This window comes from Chiloscyllium plagiosum, chromosome 10 (genome assembly GCF_004010195.1).
Source record: "Chiloscyllium plagiosum isolate BGI_BamShark_2017 chromosome 10, ASM401019v2, whole genome shotgun sequence".
Taxonomy (NCBI): domain Eukaryota; kingdom Metazoa; phylum Chordata; class Chondrichthyes; order Orectolobiformes; family Hemiscylliidae; genus Chiloscyllium; species Chiloscyllium plagiosum.
Window position 1 is genome coordinate 39,289,584 of NC_057719.1, and position 21,716 is coordinate 39,311,299.

The window sequence follows — 21,716 nt, forward strand, 5'->3', positions numbered from 1 at the left end:
ATTCTGTCAATGGTGAAACACCACACTTTTACCCACACCCTTACAGCAATTTGAAGTGTATCCAGAGTGGCAGGAAATCTGCCACATATACTTTCAATGTGGCTAGTGGGACCTATTCTGCAGAAAGTATGCACAAAAGTCAAAGTTTTAGACCACATAAAAGAATAAAATGAAAATGCAGAATAAAATGCAGTCGAATTGGTGTCCTTTTGACTCAAGGCACACCAACATTGGACAAAACGTACCTTCCGCCTTCACTTCAATTGTCTTGTTGAAACCTTTCAGATTGGGAGGGTGCTTTTTGATACCACATTAAGGACTTTGAATCTGATAAGCCACTGCTTATCCTTTAGGATTTGGAATGAAGTTAAACAGGTCAACATTAAGCAATGAACAAGAGTTTTACTCCACCAGTTTTCCTCATGGTTCAATGAATGTGTCACAATTTCTACCGTATAATTCTTACCTTTCATGAACTATATATTTTAGTGGAGATCCTGTATTTCCATACCATTAGGGCTGTTTTTAATCTCTTTGCCCAGCAGAAACATACAATCTGAGTTAAAATGCTAGTCAGAGGTAGTGTGCTACATTCCCACTCCAATCAACATTAACAAATTTTCATTGAAAGTTTAACGAGAATTTGGGTACTGAAGACTTAAGTTTTGCGTACATGAATATGCACAATTACATATTCATATCAGTGCAAAGTTAATCACTCATCTTTTAATGCAGACTTAGCATATCATTTATGCTAAAAAAAAGACCAGCATTTACTACCCTTAGTTACTGAGGAGGTGTAGTGAATTCTTCTCAAACCACAGAAAGCAGTTTGATATAACCAGTTGGCTGGTTAGGCTACTTCAGAGGGCAGGTAAGAGGCAACCTATGTTTCAGTCTAATTAAATAGTGTGATGTTTAACTATTTTAATATAGATATTCAATGTAAATCAGTGGAAATGGATGTTGAACATTAGGATTTTATGCTTGAACCAGATAATGTTTACATTACAAATCCAGTTAGAATTAACATGATTCGAGCACTTATGAAAATGTACAAAATATAGAATAACATTTCTTGGTAGACACAATTATTGTATATAATTGAATAAATACCTACCTGTTTGATTTTAGCTGGCAGCTGTGACCATGTCACGTCTTCCATTTTAAGACTTCTTGATAGCCTTACATTGATTTCTGACTGAAAATAAATGAGTCATTCTTTCAGCCAGGCTAAAAAAGGATAGTTCCGAAATTTAAATAGTCTATACGTTTAAGTTTCAAAATTAATACAGCAAACTTCAGGAAGCACATTTCATCTAGTATTCATACTTGGGTGACAAAACATAGTGGTAAAAATTATAAAATAACTAAAGAAAATGAGTTGCTTCTTTGTGGATTCAGAGAAATTTCTCCAACACATGTATCAAGATGAAAGAGCATCCAGTTGAGATGATTGTTTACAGCAAAATGCCCAAGCAGGATTTCCACCACAGTCTAGTCTACAGCATTAGAGTGGTTCATGGCTCACTCATTATTCAACTCCAATCCCATATTGAAATTTCCAGGATTAACTTTGCTCAATGTATCCTCAGTCATATTTCTATTTACGTATGCAAACACTCATTACTGGATAAGAAGAGGGAAAGAGAATAGAATGTCTTCAGCTGCTTAATGGCCTAAGTGTCATTGCCAAAGTTTTCAAATTAGTAATTAGAGGCCTAACATAGCTGCAGTTATAACATTTACTTCAATCCTACTTCTACTAATAAAATGACAATTGTGTCAAAAATCTCTATTTCTCCAAGTTCTGTTACTGAATCATGCTACATAGCTGTTGACTGCTGTCTTATTACCATTCAGCAGTGCTGAACTAATAATGACAGAAACTGCTGCCAATTGATCATTAAAGTACCTTCAGAAGAATGGGAAATTATTGCCTCTTTTATTAATTGTTGTCTTAGCCAATAGTTAATTGGATAAAAAACAAACTAATTGCAGGCCTTAAAGGAACGGATCTATTATTGCACAACTTCCACTCAAAGCCTAAGCATTAATAAATCCATTCATTTATAGTGACCAGTGTCACAGGGATCCTCAAAGTTGAAGACATTCTTATTTCTTCCCTTTACTCTGTTTCCTAATTAATTGAAAATCCCTTTTCTATGCTGGTTTGCGAGTTATAAAAAGCTTAATGAGTTCAGAGTGCAAACATTCCATTTCCAAATTTTCAAACTATGTTTAAGATGTGTGGTGTTGCAGGTTTATTAACTATATCTTTTAAGAACATAAGGACATCAGAAATAGGAGCAGGAGTAGGCAATCCAGCCCCTGATTTAGTCTCAGCTTCAACTCCACTGTCCTTACCGCTCACCATATCTTTTTACCAGTTACTAATTAAAAATCTGTCCAGCTCCTCTTTAACGTTATCCAGTTTCCTGGCATGCACCAAATTCTGGGGTAGGGAATTCCCCAGATTCATGATCATTTGAACAAAAGGATTTTTCCTTATCTCTATTTTAAATCTGCCACTGCTTCGCCTAAAACTATGATCTCTTGTTCTTGGTCGTCCGACCAGGAGAAACATATGTTGTATGTCTTTTATTGGTCTGTTTTTAAAAAGGGAAATATTTTCTGATGCAGTGCATAAGGTTCAACAACATTTAAATGTAAGGATTTACTTAATTGTTAATGCAAGAGCATCATTTCTAGGTTCTTAATACAGAAGAATTATATGACTTATTTCTAAAATAATTCAAGTAGCTTCATGCACTCTGATACCACTTTCGACTGTTAGTGTTGATCACATGTCAAAAAGAAAAAACAAATGGATACAGTGTGAACTTTTTAAATCATGAATAATGAATATTTGGCTCATAATGCTTTCAAACTATAAGGGGGATACACTCATTTAAATGTGGAAAATAAATCTGGCAATTCCACACAGCAGAGAGTGCTAAGATAATACATTCTGCATTGGGAAGAATAGTTATTCTCCGTGATGTCTCCAACTAGATTTCTTTCTTTTGGCTTTACCTGTACTGTGCTGATCAACTTCTCTGAAGCACTATACACACATCTGGCATCTAAAAAGGGATCTAACATTGATGCTTTCAGAGTTATATCTTTAATTTCAGGATGGCCCATGAATTCTTCACTGAAAGACAAAAATGTATAGGTGGCATTATGCATAAATAAGGGCTTTTCCTCATTCCATACCTTCAAGAAAAATTTTTGAAATATTTTCACTTGTTATTTTGGGGAGGATTTCTCACTGTTCTCAAGTCCCAAGTTACTCATCATTTCCTGACTGGGAATAGGAGCAGACAATCTGTCCCTACAACTGATCTAGAAAGTTCACTAATGCAGTTTTTGTGGTGTCAAATTGAATGAAAACTCAATAACCTACTAAATTACAATTATACACCTTGCATCTAAAGTTGTTTTCTTCTATTCCCTATAATGCTCATCATTGAACTGTTACATTTTGGTTGATAAGGTTCCTGTGATACTGCTTCTTGGCATATATTGCTAAGCTAACAATGATGGAGATACCGGTGTTGGACTGGGATGGACAAAGTTTAAAAAACTACACAACACCAGGTTATAATCCAACAGTGCTTCCAAATAAACCTATTACAGTATAACCTGGTGTTGTGTAATTTTTAACTATGCTAAAGATGTTATAAGTGTTGTTGGTGGTGTGTTCAGTTGGAAAGGATAAAGAAAATAAAAGGAAGATTTAAACCAGAGCACCCAGAGGAAACCCATGCAGACACAGGGACAATATGCAAACTCCACGCAGATGGAATTGTAGCTCTTCACAAGATATTTGCCACATTTGTCTTCTATATCTCTATTTATTCTTCACTTTCTATGTTAATTATGACTCGAGTATATACCGTATACACTCGAGTAATAGTTGAATTTTTTTTGACTGCCTTTTAAGGTTAAATTTATAGGGTCAGCTATTACATGGATATTTTTGAGGGGCTGAAATTCATGCCCGTCAAAATTCATACCGCACTGTTGGAATATTGCGTGCAATTCTGGTCTCCTTCCTATCGCAAAGATGTTGTGAAACTTGAAAGGGTTCAGAAAAGATCTATGAGGATGTTGCCACGATTGGAGGATTTGAGCTACAGGCTAGAGCTGTTTTCCCTGGAGCGTCGGAGTTTGAGGGGTGACCTTATAGAGGTTTACAAAATTATGAGGGGTATGGATAGGATAAATAGACAAAGTCTTTTCCCTGGGGTCGGGGAATCCAGAACTAGAGGGCATAGATTTAGGGTGAGAGGGGCAACAGTTTCACACAAAGCATGGTACATGCTTGGAATGAGCTGCCAGAGGAAGTGGGGAGGCTGGTACAATTGCAACATTTAAGAGGCATTTGGATGGGTATATGAATAGGAAGGGTTTGGAGAGATATGGGCCGGGTACTGGCAGATGGGAATAGATTGGGTTGGGATATCTGGTCGGCATGGACAGGTTGGACCGAAGGGTCTGTTTTCATGCTGTACATCTCTATAACTGTCTATTCAGAAAGGAGTGTGGATGCATGAAATTCATTAACTGCTTTACTTCTTACACATTCCACAAACCTGCTGAGCCAAAAAGGAAAAAAATGTCTATAAAAACAATAAAACTGGGAAGTGAACATACCAGTTTTCAGGTACACAAGCTGAAAACACCGAGTCAGACCACTGTGTTATTTCCAAGTTTTATAATTTTTTGCTTCAGTGAAGCATTCAATTAAATGCAAGAAACCAAGCCAATGTTCCAGATTGCAACCCAAAACGATGACATATGGTGAATGGAAAAGACTTAGTGTTGCTCAGGCACGACCCGTATATATCAGCTGATCCTTAATAGTTTGTCATCAGAAAATCAGAAATCGCTTTCTTTATATGGGCTACATAAAAGGAAGAGAACGTCAATCACTCCAAATATTTCTGTAGATGTGGTAATCTCGGGGTCAAATGGCTGAAATGCTTGCCCTCAATAATATTCATTGATATTGATTGTCGTTCTACCTTGTCGTTTAGTCCTCTGATACTTAATAAAGTAACTATAAATCAATTTGAGAATTAATTGTGTGATCCAGCAGCAATTTGTGCTCATAATGAGCAAGTTTCAGACAACGCTATATTGATATAATCCTGAATCTTTGGCCAAATGATCCAAATGTAGTCTCCTGCTGCAAGAAAAGTATCAGACAATTAAATCTTAGCTTTGTTGATAATTTCTGCCCAAAATAGTACTGTGATTGGCAATGTTTGCAGATCTAGTTAGCTGTGTACCAATAGAGAAAAGCTACTAATTAACAGATTTATGCTAAACATATTTTAATGTCATTCTTGCTCCTATAGCCATAGGGTACAAGCTGATCGCTAGTGTAGAAAGTTCATCGGAAGTAAATAAGAATACGAATATCAATGTTATATTCTTTAAATTTTTAGTTTGAACAAGACTCTAAAGCTTATGAAAGGGGTGGCTTACCTTTTATATTTATGAGTGATCCAGGATAAAACATTGAATAAATCTTCGATGTCCAGGTCTGCTTGGAAAACTTGATTTAGGTGATGAAAAATACATGCATGGTAAGCTTTTGCAAATATTTTAAAGATCTCATTTTGGTTCGAAAAAGACAATATATTGGTTAACACAATCTTCTGCAGCTTTGTTACATATTTCTCGACATCATTTTCGGCACCATTTTTCAGGAATAGCGGAATTTGATTTTGCACAAACAATTCCACTATTTCAGTAAACTGTTGTTTCCATTCCTTTGTTCTTTCAGATTCTAAGCTGTCTGTTTCCAGTTCCTCTTTCAACTGAGCCACCCTGTTATCTTCCAGCTCAACTACACGATACACCAATAATATAAATTCCTGCTGCTCTGGTGGCAATGTCCCACTAAATGATGAAATATTGCTTTTCAATTCTTTCAAAAGACTGTCCACATCCAATATAGTGTGCTGTTTTGGATTTGTTTGCATGTTATTTACTATAGGTTTCTTCAGCGAACTGTATCTGTCTTTGTGCTGATCAAGCCAAGAATTCACTTCCTTGAACCTTCGACCTTGCATTAATTTTTGTACTTCTATAACTTAGGAAAGAAAGTTAAATAAAATCAAACAGGTTATTTTCAGAAGATGTAACAAATACAGTCTGATTCAATTATTTAAAGATCTAGTACTCCTATCTTTAATTCTATTTGACAACTAGATTCAGTAAATATTAATAACATTTGGAACAATGAAATTCAATTTAAAAAAAAAACTGCCAATTTTCTTTCCTACACTTCTAAAGACATTTACTTCGGGCTGCCAGACACACTTCCACCCTCCTATTTATCTCTCAGCCCCCTGCTCACCCCCACCCCCATCACATTCCTGATGAAGGGCTTATGCCCGAAACATCAACTCTCCCGCTCTTTGGATGCTGTTTGACCTGCTGTGCTTTTCCAGCGACACACTTTGATTGTGACTCTCCTGCCTCTGTAGTCCTCACTTTCTCCTAGATGTCTTGTTTTGTCAGGAGCAACTTTTTTTTCACAATGCGTTCTGGTGATCAAATAGCTTTCTCCAGATTGCTCAAATGAATGGATTTTCACTGACTGAATCCCCTTTACCAATTCCCTTTGCAACCGCATCACCTCCCTCACTTTATGCAATTACATTAAAACAATCTCATTATATAATTGCACCCTACAATTATAACACCTAAAATGAGCAAAACGTAATGTAAGCAGAAACAATTATGCCAGTTTACTCTCATGTTTTCCACTCTTTGAACTATTACATGTAAATTATAATGTCAGCACATGACCTCCCACCTCCAACCGTCCCTCCTCCTTTTGCCATTAGTTGTGCTACATAATCAATTCTCAAGGCTTTTCAATGTGCATCAGTTTGGTTTTTGAACATCTGGTCATCCTATATTTACTCTGACAGTGAGAAGATCCCAAAGGTATCTATAATAAACTCTACACCACTTAAGTAGCCATTATTCAAAAATGGGCCTGGGCAACATACGTTAGATGCTATTTAGCATGCTATTTGTCACACCTGAATAAGGTCCACTTTCTGCTGAACATCATGGGTGACAATCAGGAGCAGAATTCTTGACGTTTCTCCCCTTTCCATCACAATTCAAGATTGCTAACAGCCAATTTTCAATCAGATTTAGAGTAGCTAACTCAGATCAGACAATGGGTGAAAATTTCTCCTTCCTTGGTGCATCATGAGCAACAACGAGTAATGCAGAAAAATATGATGAGAACAAAAACAAGATTTCTGTGACAACTAATGTTTTTTCTAATTTTTTCCCCACTTAAGCCTTAAATAACAATTCAGAATATTGAGCAGCAATTACCTTATTTCCAAATATTTACATCTCATTAAAGCCACAACTCCCCTTATCTCTACACCACTTCTAATTGTCCTCTCCCCAACAATAAAATACATGGTGCAAATTGCTGATGTGTAAATCACAACAGGTAAATAAATGGCAGCTGCAGCTCACCAAAATGGGTGGCACAGTGTAACCTCGCAGCGCCAGTGACCCGGGATCGATTCCAGCCTTGAGTGACTGCATGGAGTTTGCACATTCTCCCTGTGTCTGTGTGGGTTTCTTCCAGGTGCTCTGGTTTCCTCCCACAGTCCAAAGATGTGCAATTCAGGTGAAATGGCCAAGCTAAATTGCCCCATAGTGATAGGTGCATTAGTGGGGAGTAGGGGAATGGGTCTGGGTGGGTTACTCTTCAGAGGGTCAGTGTGGACTTGTTGGGCCGAAGGGCCTGTTTCTGCACTGTAGGGAATCTAATCTAACCTAAAAGCTTGTCCTACCCATCATGCAAAACTTTCTTCCCACAATTCCTCTGCATGTTCCTTGGCCACCATCCTCCTCAGCCCTTGGACCAAATTAAGCAACCCTTCAACCCTTAAGAGCTCAGACACCTATAACTTGCATGTTAATGCCAGCTCACTTTATAAAGGACACACATGCAAATTCATGCATTTTCAGAGTGTACTGAGTGTACTGAGGTCAGCCAGGTGGATTTCATTGAATATGAGTTCTCGGATTGGGGCAGTTAATCTTCGAAGACTGTACTCAGTATGTGGAAACAATTAATATTTTCTGGGCAAATGACATTGGGGCAGATGAAAGGAAATGTGTAATTCTTCTGACAACTTGTGAACCCACAGCTGTTTGGGTTATTAGGAGTCTAACTTTCCCTAAGGCAGAAGATGAGGCATTCTCCCTCCAGGTGCGGGTGGTGAGGGAGCAGTGGTGGAGAAGGCCCAGGACCTGCATGTCCTCGGCAGAGTGGGAGGGGGAGTTGAAATGTTGGGCCATGGGGCAGTGGGGTTGATTGGTGCAGCTGTCCCGGAGATATTCCCTGAAGCGCTCTGTGAGGAGGCGTCCAGTCTCCCCAATGTAGAGGAGACCACAGCGGGAGCAACGGATACAATAAATGATATTGGTGGATGGGGCGAAACTTTAATGGATGTGGAAGGCTCCTTTGGGGCCTTGGATGGAGGTGAGGGAGGAGGCACAGGTTTTGCAATTCCTGCGGTGGCAGGACAAGAGGGTGGGTTGTTGGGGGGGCTTGGACCTGATCAGGTAGTCACCGATGATACGAAGTTAGGTGGACAGGCAGGTAGTACTGAGGAAGTGGGGAGGCTACAGAAGGATCTCGACAGGTTGGGAGAGTGGTCCAGGAAATGGCTGATGGAATTTAACGTGAGCAAGTGCGAGGTCTTGCACTTTGGCAAAAAGAATAAGAGCATAGACTACTTTCTAAATGGTGAGGAAATTAATAAAGCCAAAGCACAAAGGGATCTGGGAGTGCTAGTCGAGGATTCTCTAAAGGTAAGCATGCAGGTTGAGTCCGTGATTAAGAAAGCGAATGCAATGTTGTCTCTTATCTCAAGAGGGTTGGAATATAAAAGCAGAGATGTACTACTAAGACTTTATAAGGCTCTGGTTAGGCCCCATTTGGAGTACTGTGTCCAGTTTTGGTCCCCACACCTCAGGAAGGACATACTGGCACTGGAACGTGTCCAGCGGAGATTCACACGGATGATCCCTGGAATGACAGGTCTAACATATGAGGAACGGCTGAGGATACTGGGATTGTATTCGTTGGAGTTTAGAAGATTAAGGGGAGACTTAATAGAGACGTACAAAATAATACATGGCTTGGAAAAGGTGGATGCTAGGAAATTGTTTCTGTTAGACGAGGAGACTAGGACCCGTGGACACAGCCTTAGAATTAGAGGGGGTCATTTCAGAACAGAAATGCGGAGACATTTCTTCAGCCAGAGAGTGGTGGGCCTGTGGAATTCATTGCCACGGAGTGCAGTGGAAGCCGGGACGCTAAATGTCTTCAAGGCCGAGATTGATAGATTCTTGTTGTCTAGAGGAATTAAGGGCTACGGGGAGAATGCTGGTAAGTGGAGCTGAAATGCGCATCAGCCATGATTGAATGGCGGAGTGGACTCGATGGGCCGAATGGCCTTACTTCCACTCCTATGTCTTATGGTCTTATCGTCTTATGGTCTTATGGTCACGGAGGGAACAGTCTTTGCGGAAAATGGAAAGGGGTGGGGAGGGAAATATATCTCTGGTGGTGGGGTCTGTTTGGAGGTGGCGGAAATGTCCACCTATTGTACTCTTTGCTACCTTCTCCTCAGCCCCACCCCCCCATTTATCTCTCCACCCTGGAGGATCCCTGCCTCTATTCCTGATGAAGGGCTTTTGCCCGAAACGTCGATTTTCCTGCTCCTTGGATGCTGCCTGACCTGATTTGGACACAAATATCTGGTCCTGGCAAAACTGAAACTGGTGATGATGCAGGAAACCAAAGGGCCATCGCAACCAGAAGTGAAACCTTTTTGGACCCGGGGAGACCAGATCCCAATTGCAGATGGCATATTATTGCAGGGAGCAAGAGTGAGTGTCTTGAGCAAAGGTCACTAACAGATAATGGCTGAACACCTCCAGGGTCTTTCAGAGCTTTCCAAAATGAAGAGGTGTTTGAGAAGTTATGTCTGGTGGCCAGAAATGGATTCAGACACAGCTGTGTAGGTGGGGCAGTGCCCAGAGTTCCAACAAGGAGAAAAATTACAACTGCAACACTCTCTCAATCATGCAAGTGGCCAGGTAAACCCTGGACTCAGAAAGGTCTATGCAGTTCTCTTCATGGGCTCAATGTTCATACTCATTGTGAATGTCCACTCAAAGTGGCTGGACTTGCATAGAATTAATTCATCAAACACTGAGATGACAACAGAAAAACTGCACACGTCTTTTGCAATACATGGACTCTTAGAAGTGTTGGTAACAGATAATAAGCCACTGCTTATCAGCAAGGAATTTAGATATTTCCTAAAGTTGAATGTTATTCAACATGCAAGGACAGCTCTATAGCATCCATTACCCAATGGCCTGGCAGAAAGAGCAGTCCAAACTTTGAAAGCAAGTTTAAAGAAATAGCCTACAGCTTCATAAGATAACAAATTGTTCCTGTACTTATTTGATTATAGGATCCCTATATGCAACTATAGAGGTAGTTTCAGCAGAGTTGTTCATAGGGAGAAGACTCCCCACACCCAGGTTAAATCTGATCTTCCTGGACCTGGGTGATGGTGGTGGAGTGGGCAGGATGGAACTGCATCAGGAATGCCAATGTCAGGCACAAGACTCCATTAAGCGAGAGAGACAGTTTACTTCAGGGAAAAAAAGTTGTTGTAGGAACTACTCGAATGGCCCTGCATGGGTAAGTGTCATGGTCAATGCAAAGTCAGGTCCAGTAATGTTTTAAAGTTAAGGTAGGTGCGATGGTCCTAAACAAGTGTGTAGACCATATGAAAGCTGCAAACCCACAAACAGTGCAGGAGAAAAACGTGTCTGGTTCCTTGACAGCCTTTAACTGTTCCAGAACCTGTGGAGTCCCCCTCTCTGTCAAGCGTTTAAAGATACTTTGGAACCTGAAATAGATACAGTGGATCTCACCATCCCATTGTAGCCTGAAGAGAACACATTCTTTCAAGATGCTCTGAGAACAAGAGGCGAGCTACTGTGCATTTACACGCTGCACATATTAGGGTTGGACGAACCTGTCCAGATGCTAAAATGCTCTGGGAGAAGACACACACACACAAAAAAAAAGCCTATATCCTCAGACTCAAAGGGGGAGAGATTTAGTGATTGTAACAAGGTCAGCCAGGTGTACCTCATAGAGGACAGATAAATACAGGAGTGTCAGACATCCTGCTCACTCAGAGCTGGCTCTGAGGGAGCTAGATCAGTGACAAGGGCTCCCCATGTGTAAAGAAAGGGTGACTTGGTGACGGGCTACTGGCCTCTGTGTAATTATTTCATACAGGATGTATCTTTATGGCTTTTAGGTTGCTATTTTAGCAATGAGAGACTTTGTGGCAAATTTCAGAATGATAAGGTGCAATATTACCAGTTAGTCTGACTCTCACCAATTACTAGTGAGGACCTCATCTCGATGTCCTGGATTTGTCCAGGATGTGGCATTTTGGTCTTTATGTTGAGAAGGGCCTCACGGGTCATCTCATAGAAATTTGGGAAAATTCTAACACTGCAACATATGCTTGCAGCTTACATAACAGGTACACTGCATGTGATTCAAGAAGTTGAGGTCATGTTGAAACTGTCCACTGTGGGATGAAGGAAGACTACAGTCAGTCAGGGGGACTGCCACAATTGGTTAAGGGGTTTGCCTGATTCCAGTCCAGGGGCTTGGTCCTACCAAGGTCCAGGGATCCTTGTTCTTGCAGAGGATTGGACCACAGTCAGTGCTGCAGGTCAAGTATAAGCAGTCCAGGGAATACATTAGGTCAATCAGGGTTTCGCAAAGACATCAATCTGTAAGGGGTTTGGTTGCAATGAGACAAAGAAAGAGATTGAATATGATGGAGGTGGATGCCACAGACTAACTGCAGAATATGTGATTGCTAAGATAGCAACCTAAAAGTCATGAGATACATCCTATGTGAAATAACTCCACAGGCGCCAAAGCCCATCACCAAGCCACCCTATTCTTACACATGGAGAGTCCTTGACACTGATCCAGCTCATCCATAGCCAGCACTCAGTGAGCATGAGGTCTGACATGCCTGTTTTTATTAGCGATGAGGTAGGAGAGATGGTGAGGCGTTCCTAGTGAGTTCATAGGAAGTCTAAAGGGTAGGGATGGTTAGCTTGCGGTGGGCAAGAGCCATTGAGCGGACATGATGCATGTAATGGAGTTATAGCCCATAAGTCTTGATGAGGGAGGGGTGCAGTGGCAGAGTAAGAGTGAGTGGTGACTCGGAGTGTGAGGTAGCAGAGGAAAGATGGTGATATTTACCTTTGCACTGCACAGCAGTTTGTTGACCTTCTTGCACTATTGCTGGGTATCCCACTTTACTTGAGGCCAAGTTGTAACCTGTATCCAGGCTGGCTTCATCTAGTGGCATGGCCTCCGGTTGCAGAAAGCTGGAAAAAGATTGCCCTCTTCGCCACCACCCTGTCCACCACCACCATCAGGTCCCTATCCATGAAGCAGGAAGCGAGTTTTCCTTTTGTCGATATCATGTCATGAAGGTAGAGTTTCGAGTACCACAGGTGTGCAGTAGCTCCTAGTTTGCAGTGTCTGAAGTGTCTGCAGTCCCTATCCATGAAGCAGCAAGTGAGTTTTCCTTTTGTCGATATGATGTCATGAAGGTAGAGTTTCAAGTATCACAGTGTGCAGTAGCTCCTAGTTTGCAGTGTTTGAAGTGGGCTTTAAATATGGACCAGGTGTGTGAAGGCCAGAAGGCCCTGGCAGTGGTGAGTATTCCTGCCTGTGATTCCCCGTTAAGGCAATCAAGAACGTGGTTGTATAAGTAATGAAGTGAAGAGTGGAAAACTGCATGAGAAATGTCAATGCACGCTATGGCAGGCCACGTGGAATAAATCACACTAGACAAAACACTAACTGAAAATGGGAACATTTCACCATGAATTGAACCAGCTAACGTTTAGCAGTCTGGATGACTTGACAAAATGCAATGGCCCTGAAACTTAACAAGTCACCAATCCTGGCACTAACACCAAAATCACACCAGGAGGAGCTGCTGCTCACCTTAACAGACTGATGTGAGACTCTTACTAAAAATTGACAATTGTCCACATTGTATCATTCACATTATACAATTTCCATTGCATTGTATTGTACCTCAACCTGACCCACATAAGGCCTGCAGTGGGTATGGTCAGTGGTAGGGGCAGAGTCCCAGGTCAGGTAGAACTTTGCAATTTGGTCTGCTGAATGAATATAGTCATAGAAGTGAAGTCCACTTCATTCTAGACTAAGATTGCTTTAAAAAAAAACAAATGGCACATCTAGTATCCTTCAGACAGAATGCCAGTTACCTCCTTCAGGTACAACTTACCATTTAGTGATTCCTCTATTGCAGTTACGCACCCAAAATATGGTCTAGAAGTGTACATGCCCATGGCTATTTTTAAATCAGGTGATTGGTAGGATCAATAGCAGAGATAACCAGCAGATGGGAGTCTAGCATTTACACTAGGACTAAAGAACCAATGCACTGGCTGGCATAACAAAATATCTTTGACTCTATGCTTGGCCTCCACGCCCACCCAAACTGTCTCAAATTTTAACCCAGAGAGTCTAATTTCTCATTGCATTGTAAAAGACTTGAAAGAAAATGTGCTTGGGCAAACTCAATTCACAATGCGATAGGTTTTGTCTTAGTTGGCCATGGCCAAACAGCCTGCTAGCCATTAAGTTCAAACTCCAAACTGAAAAATATTGCTTAAAGAATTAATGGCTGTGCAAATGGTAAAAATACCTAGCAAGTTTTCCAACCTTCAGTGAAGAAAGAACTATAACTGAAAAGTGAAAAACAGAAGCCCTTTAGTGTATGCATGGGTAGATTAGTGCAGGCAGAATCGTGACATACAAATTAGGAAATTTCTCTATATCAATTTATCAATACAGCAGACTTGCATTACAACTCCTGGATAAGGAGTGGAAAACGTCAGTCAACATTCTAATTCCTGTCAGCAAACCAATGGCCTCTCAATCAGAGTATCTGCATGAGAACTGCAATAACTGTTATTATCAAATATCCCAGTATTCCCCATCCTACTTCATACATGAAGTATTGTCACTTGATTGAACACCCAACGACAGCTTTGATGAACCCGGATTTCAGTACGAGTATTATGAGTGAAGATGTATTTGGAGAAACTCCCATCTTCCCACTTGGTTTATTGTGGGAAAAGAATAATAGTGAGTGTTTTTGTACAGTTTGCTTTCATTATGAGTACCGTTCCTATCCGCAGCACTTGAAAGATATTAAGACTGTTTGTTTGGTATGAATAATCTCAAAAAATGAAACAAAAGAATACTTTCAGAGAAGCCTAGCACAATTTATAAAAATGACAAAAAATCTTTAAAAATTTCAGAATAGAACAATACTAAACATATTTACCTTTACAATCATCAGGTCCATCAGAAAAATAAAGCTTGTCTTCTTTCTCATGTGAACATTTTTGCAATTTTTCAGCTTTCTCTGATTTAAATTCATCAGCATTTTCCCTAGTGATTAAACGATCTTCTTCAGAACTACTGATCTTGCTTCCCCATTTAGATTTCCACATTTTCCTCCTATATTAAAAAGGAATTTATCATAATTATCATTATTCTAAACTGTTCATGATAGTCCTCTGATTTGAGAGCAAAATCATTCTTAATCCAAATGCATCAAAACATATATGTTAGTGCTTCTTTTTGCATGATTTACAATCAGATTTCAACATCAAATTCAAATTTTGTACAGGTAAAAGGATAATTTGAGTAAATCACAATTATAATTTTATAATCTAGTAAATTGTCCATTATTCAAAAACTATGTGTGCACAATTAGAGATCTAATTGATATAAGATCCCACATGCATCAATAATTCTCAAAATTACAATGTGTGATATTTATTGATTTTTATTGCAAAGAAAGTAACTGTACATTTCACAATCGTTTGACAAGGTACATCACAAAAAGGTTGTATATTGGCATTTTGGCAAAACAGAATTAGCTAATGGCAGGAAACAGCAAGTGGGGATAAGCTCTTTTTCAGGTTGGCAATCTGTTCCTAGTGGATAATTGTTGAGACTGCAACTGTTTACAATATACATTATGACTTGGAGGAAGGAAGTGAATGTACTGTAGCTAAATGTGTAGATGACACAAATTGGTGGAAAGACAGGTTGTGATAGGGATACAAATAACAGAGATAGTGATAGATTAAGTAAATTGCCAAATGGGGTATGTGAAATTATTCATTTTGGAATGAAGAACAAAAGAGCTACATGCTATTCAACTAGAGAATAACTTTAGAATGCTGCAACACAAAGGGACTTCAGGGTAACTGCAGAGATTAGAGTCGAGAGTGTTGTGCTGGAAAAGCACAGCAGGTCAGGCAGCATCAGAGGAGCAGGATAATCAGTGTTTCGGGCAAAAGCCCTTCATCATGAATGAAGCTGGGAGCCTTGGGGGTGGATGGATAAATCTCTCCACCACTGAGGCTCCCAGCCTCATTCCTGATAATGGACTTTTACCCAAAACGTCGTTTTTCCAGCTCCTCGGATGCTGCCTGACCTACTGTGCTTTTCCAGCACCACACTCAATTAAAGCAGGCCCTTATTCAAATGGGTTTGGAGCATATGAGTGGGGAAGTCTTAGTGTGACTTACAAGGTGCTACTGAGTCCACGTCTTGAGAATTATGGGCAGTTTTGGTCGCCTTATTTAAAGGAAAGATATCATTTCATTGGAGACCGTTCAGAAATTCCCTCCTATGGAGAGATTGTCTGGAGCAAAGACTAAACAGGTTGGGACTCTACTCACTGGAGTTTAGAAAAATGGGAGGTGATCTTGTTGAAACATATAGTATGCTTAAGGGGCTTGACAGGGTAAATGCTGACAGGATGTTTCCCTCGTGGGAGAATCTAGGACCCCGAGGGCATAGTCTCAGAATAAAAGGGTGCCAATTTAAGACAGATGAAGAGGAATTTCTTCTCTCAGATGCTTGAGAGTCTTTAGAATTCACCACAGAGAGGTGTCTGTGGATAGAGTCCTTGTGTATATTTAAGGCTGAGATAAATAAATTCTTGGGGAATCAAGGGTTACAGGGAAAAGGCAGAAAAGTGGATGTGAGGACTGTTGGATCAGCCATGATCCTAATGGTGGAGCTGGCTCAAGGCAGTGAACGGTCAACTCCTGTTCCTATTTCTTATGGTCTAATCAAATCAATTATAAGTACCAATGAAACTAAGGTAATTACACCTGGCTGGGTCTGCTGCTGAAAAATGAGTTGACCCAAGTGGACCTGTGAAGGTACGACTGATCATATCACAAAGTTTAGATTAGAAAAGAAGGGCATGGATCTCAAATATAACTTCTAAATTAGAAGATAGTTAACTTCCATTGGAATGGTTTCATAAACACTTATTGGGTAAACAGCCTTTTCTTTTTTGCATCTCCGTCTAAATCTCTTGTTTAAAACCTTAAATCTCCGTAATCTAATCTTTGTACCACTAGCTAATGTGAACATATTTGTTTTTGACTACCTTGTAGGCTCCTGCTGATTCACATTTATGCATTTGTCTTTATGGATAACTTTCATTAATTGGGAATTAAACTGGCAAATTATCTAGCTTGGAAAACGTTGAGTCCAGAAATGAAAATACAAGAATGAGCTGCATTTCAAATAGCTGCTTTGGTGGAGCAGCAGAGAGAAAAATTGATCTGAAAGAAACTGTTTACTCTCTTTGTTGTTCTCAGTCTCTCTTGCAGAACCAAAGCTCATTAGTCAACCAAATCAAAGAAATATCTGATCATGTGGATCTTAAAGATATCTACAGTATTCACAGTTGCTGCTGACCAAGGATATCCCTAAACAACCATCATTTCAGATGAGGTATAGCTATGTACTAAAAGTAAATAAGACCTTAGTTGCAGCTAACCAAAAAAGAGATTATAAAAAGCAGAGCAAAGTCAACTCTCCTCACCTGGTCAGAAAATATTAAAGAAACTTGTTAGTGTTACAAGGATAGAGCACAGCTTTGATTGGATTTTACTGGAGTATTTTAGAGACTGACTGACTGAAAAGCGGGCGGTGGCAATAGATATCCGATTAGTCAATTATTGTGGTTCTGTTCGCCAAGCTGGGAATTTGTGTTGCAGACGTTTTGTCCCCTGTCTAGGTGACATCTCAGAGCTTGGGAGCCTGCTGTGAAGCGCTTCTGTGATGTTTGCTCCAGCATCTGAGGATGTCACCTAGACAGGTGACGAAATGTCTGCAACACAAATTCCCAGCTTGGCGAACAGAACCACAACAACGAGCACCCGAACTATAAATCTTCTCACAAACTTTGAATTAGTCAATTAAATGGCGTATTATCAGCCATCTCTCCCAGTGGCCTCCCTCAGGATTCCAGTGTGGTTGGGTATGGTCAGGTGTGAGGCATACTCCTTTATCACTGCTCATGAGCCAAAGAGTCCTTCCCTGTCAAAATGGATAAAGCCCTACAGGAAGGTATACCCACATTAATCCTCCATACTTCAAACTAGGATTTTTTTTTTAATTGCAGAAATAAATAAATGCAGGCAAATTATTTAACAATATTCCCTTCCAATAATCATCAAGAACTAGTCACCCACAGAAATGGAACTAGTGACCTCAGTTTGTTTTTTCTTCCTCCCTACAGGGGAGCATTTTACTCAGAGTCACAACATTCAGAGTTATTGTGAAACTGGATAGATAATTACAGATTTGAACTTATTTCAGATCACTGGGTTTAAAAACACAATGTGCCACTATTCTAACTAAGCATCATATTATTTTTAAAAATGATCAAATAAAAAGTATACCTACCAAACATATATTTTGGAATGTTGAATATATTATAGAAAATATCGCGAATCCAAATGAAGAGTGATATACCCTAATTGCCAGAAGCATAAGTTATGATTTGTTTGTTTTGTTTTTGAAAATATCTGTTAAAATCTGTTAATATATCACTTAATACAAGCAGTTTGACAATATAGAGATAATTTGCAAAATACTGCTCGACTGATATTACAAGCTGCAGTACGGTGGTAATTTTTATTCATTTCGAAGCAGCAGGGTTTGTGTTAAGGTCTCCCAGCTGTGCTGTAAGATTTGCTGCTCGCGAAACACATTCTTCAAATGTTTGGATGGAAAATGGCTGATGGGGGCTGTTCAAATAATCTGCAGTATCAGTTCAGTGTCAGCACTGTATGTTCCAGAAATGGAATATAGTTTATTCAAAGCTTTGCTCCCCTCCCCTTTCACATTGTGTGCCTAACATTCCATCTATTTCTCTGCAGTAAAACAATTCAAATTATGCATGAACAATAGAGGTTCATTCTTTCTGCAAGTAAACACATAGTGGCAGATTATTCTTTTACTTTAAAAAGACAATATAAGAGCAGCCTAATACTAACATGTACTTCCCAGTGAATTACAGAGCTGTGTGTCTGTTAGTTGAGTCTGTAACATTTATGATGAGAGAGTCAGAGTCATACAGCATGGAAAGACCCTCCAGTTCAACGTATCCAGGCCAACTAAATTAGTCCCATTTGCCTGCGGTCGGCTCATATCCCTCTAAACTTTTCCTATTCATGGAGAAAGTGAGGACTGCAGATGCTGGAGATCAGAGCTGAAAATGTGTTGCTGGAAAAGCACAGCAGGTCAGGCAGCATCCAAGGAGCAGTAGAATCGACGTTTCAGGCATAAGCCTGAAGAAGGGCTTATGCCCGAAACGTCGATTCTTCTTTTCCTATTCGTGTACCTGTCCAAATGTCTTAAATGTTGTAACTGTACCTGCAGCCACCACTTCCTCTGGCAGTTCCTTCTATAAATGAACCACGCAATGTGTGAAAAGGTTGCCCCTCTGGTCCCTTTTAAATCTTTCTCCTCTCACCTTGAAATTGAACTCCCCTATCCTCGGGAAAAGAACTTTACTATTCACATTATCTATGCACCTCATGATTTTATAAACTCCATGAGGTCATCCCTCAGCCTCCAACGCTCCAGGGAAAAAAGTACCAGCCTTTCCTTATAACCTTAAACCCTCCAGTCCCAATAGCATCCTTGTAAATCTTTTCTGCACCCTCTCCAATTTAATAATATCTGTCCTATAACAGGGTGACCAGAACTGTACACAGTATTCCAAAAATGGCCTCACCAATGTCCCTGCTCATATACTCAATGGTCTAAGCAATGAAGGCAAGCCAAACGCCTTCTTTACCACCCTGTCTACCTACGAGGCAACTTTCAAAAAACTATATACCTGAACATCTAGATCTGTCTGTTCAACAACACTCCCAGGGCCCTATCATTGGGGCGGCATGGCGGCTCAGTGGTTAGCACTGCTTCCTCACAGCGCCAGGGATCCAGGTTCGATTCCAGCCTTGGGTGACTGTCTGTGTGGAGTTTGCACATTCTCCCTGTGTCTGCGTGGGTTTCCTCCAGGTGCTCTGGCTTCCTCCCACAGTCCAAAGATGTGCAGATCAGGTGAATTAGCCATTCGAAATTGCCCATAGTGTCAGGTGCATTAGTCAGATGGAAATGGGTCTGGGTGGGTTACTCGGAGGGTCAGTGTGGACTTGTTGGGCCGAAGGACCTGTTTCCACACTGTAGGGAATCGAATCTAATCTAATCATTAACTGTGTAAGTCATGCCCTTGTTTGTCTTGCATTTATCTAAATTAAGCTCCATTTCATAAAAATGATTTGAGGAAATGGAGTATTCTACTGAAACGAATAGGGTGTAGGAAGGGAAGATCTTTCACAATGTTCATTCCATATCACATTTGATTAGGTTTGATTACATTACAGCGTGGAAACAGGCCCTTCGGCCCAACAAGTCCACACCGACCCGCCGAAGCACAACCCACCCATGCCCCTACATTTACCCCTTACCTAACACTACGGGCAATTTAGCACAGCCAATTCACCTGACCTGCACATTTTTGGACTGTGGGAGGAAACCGGAGCACCTGGAGGAAACCCATGCAGACACTGGGAGAACGTGCAAACTCCACACAGTCAGTTGCCTGAGGCGGGAATTGAACCCGGGTCTCAGGCGCTGTGAGGCAGCAGTGCTAACCAATGTGCCACCATGCCGCCCAGCTTCTTTATAGCTGAAGATGATTTTTAAGTACTAATTTATTTTCCGCCCAATGTTGCCATTTTCTTCTTTCCCTTCATATTCCAAGTAAATAAATCATCGACTTGCAGAGTAGACATGAAATATTTTCCTTTGCCTCTGCCAACTGCCACTTGCAATAATATCCATGATGCCAGGAAGTACATAAAAACATGTCCCACACTTCGGTTCAACATCTCACAGGATAGTATAGGAGTCTCAAACACTAGTCCCTGAATTTAATGTAATTGTATAAAGAGAAAGATTTGTTAAACATGAGATAATTTGATTTTGAAAGAACACTGGGTACATTCACAGTGTAAAATTTGTTGTTACACTTCTAGTTGGGAATATGAGTTCAATAAAGAAGGGAATACCTTAATTGATGAACAGATTATTTGGAAAGAAAGGAGAAAACCTGAAGAAAGATTTGTTCCTCTTTACATTATTCTGTTCTGCCTCATCAAAAAAAAAACAAAAAAATTAATACCAGTTGGGGGTAACAGCTACTAATTCCATATCCTTGTTAATGGAAATGACAACATATAGGGAAAGGAAAAGGTAAGTGGGATAATGTAATCACAATGTGGGACAAAGTATACAAGGAATATCAGGTGTTTGTGATAAAGGCACAGCAATAGCCATGGTGACTTTAATTTATATATAAACTGGAAAAGTCACATTGGCAGTGGAAGCCCGGATGAGGATTTCAAAGAATGCCTTTGAGATAGTTTCTTGGAGCAGTACATTCTGGAATTGACCAGAGAGCATGTCATATTAGACTTTATATTGTGTATTGTGACATGATTGATTAATGAGTAAAGGAGAGTAGCAGTAATCATAATTTAATTGAATTTTGCACGAAAGTGGAGTTAGCTGAAGTGAACAGTCATATCAGGCTAGGGGATAAATCAATAAACATGCAATCATCTATTTAAGATGATAATTCAAATACTCAGAATGACAATATTCTTGCTGTAAAAAATAAACATTCCAAATGGAAGACACAATATCTGGTTAACTAAAGAAGTTAGGAAAAGCATCAAACTTGAAAGAAAGCATAACTGAAAATTAATGGCAGGTCAGATGATTGGTCAGGATATAAAGAACAGCAGAGAATGACTAAAAGGTTAATCAGGAGGAAGATATTAGATTTTGAGAGGAAGGAATGTGAAAACAGACTTTCTACAAGTATTTTAAAAGGAAAATAATAAGATAGAGTCATAGAGATGTACAGCATGGAAACAGACCTTTCGGTCCAACCTATCCATGCCGACCAGATATCCCAACCCAATCTCATCCCACCTGCCAGCACCCGGCCCATATCCCTCCAAACCCTTCCTATTCATATACCCATCCAAATGCCTTTTAAATGTTGCAATTGTACCAGCCTCCACCACTTCCTCTGGCAGCTCATTCCATACACGTACCACCCTCTGTGAAAAAATTGCCCCTT

General features: G+C 40.2%; 1 protein-coding gene across 2 annotated transcripts in view; it reads right to left on the minus strand.

Moving 5' to 3' along the window:
• LOC122553540 (exocyst complex component 3-like protein 2) overlaps window positions 1-21,716 on the minus strand; it is a 74,171-nt gene that overhangs the window by 28,759 nt on the left and 23,696 nt on the right. For both annotated transcript variants that reach the window (XM_043697481.1, XM_043697482.1), the window contains exons 2-5: window positions 14,523-14,698; window positions 5,500-6,109; window positions 3,037-3,157; window positions 1,121-1,201 (exon numbers count right to left, since the gene is read on the minus strand). In XM_043697481.1, the coding sequence (XP_043553416.1) occupies window positions 1,121-1,201; window positions 3,037-3,157; window positions 5,500-6,109; window positions 14,523-14,698 (988 nt within the window). The remainder of the gene's footprint in view (window positions 1-1,120; window positions 1,202-3,036; window positions 3,158-5,499; window positions 6,110-14,522; window positions 14,699-21,716) is intronic.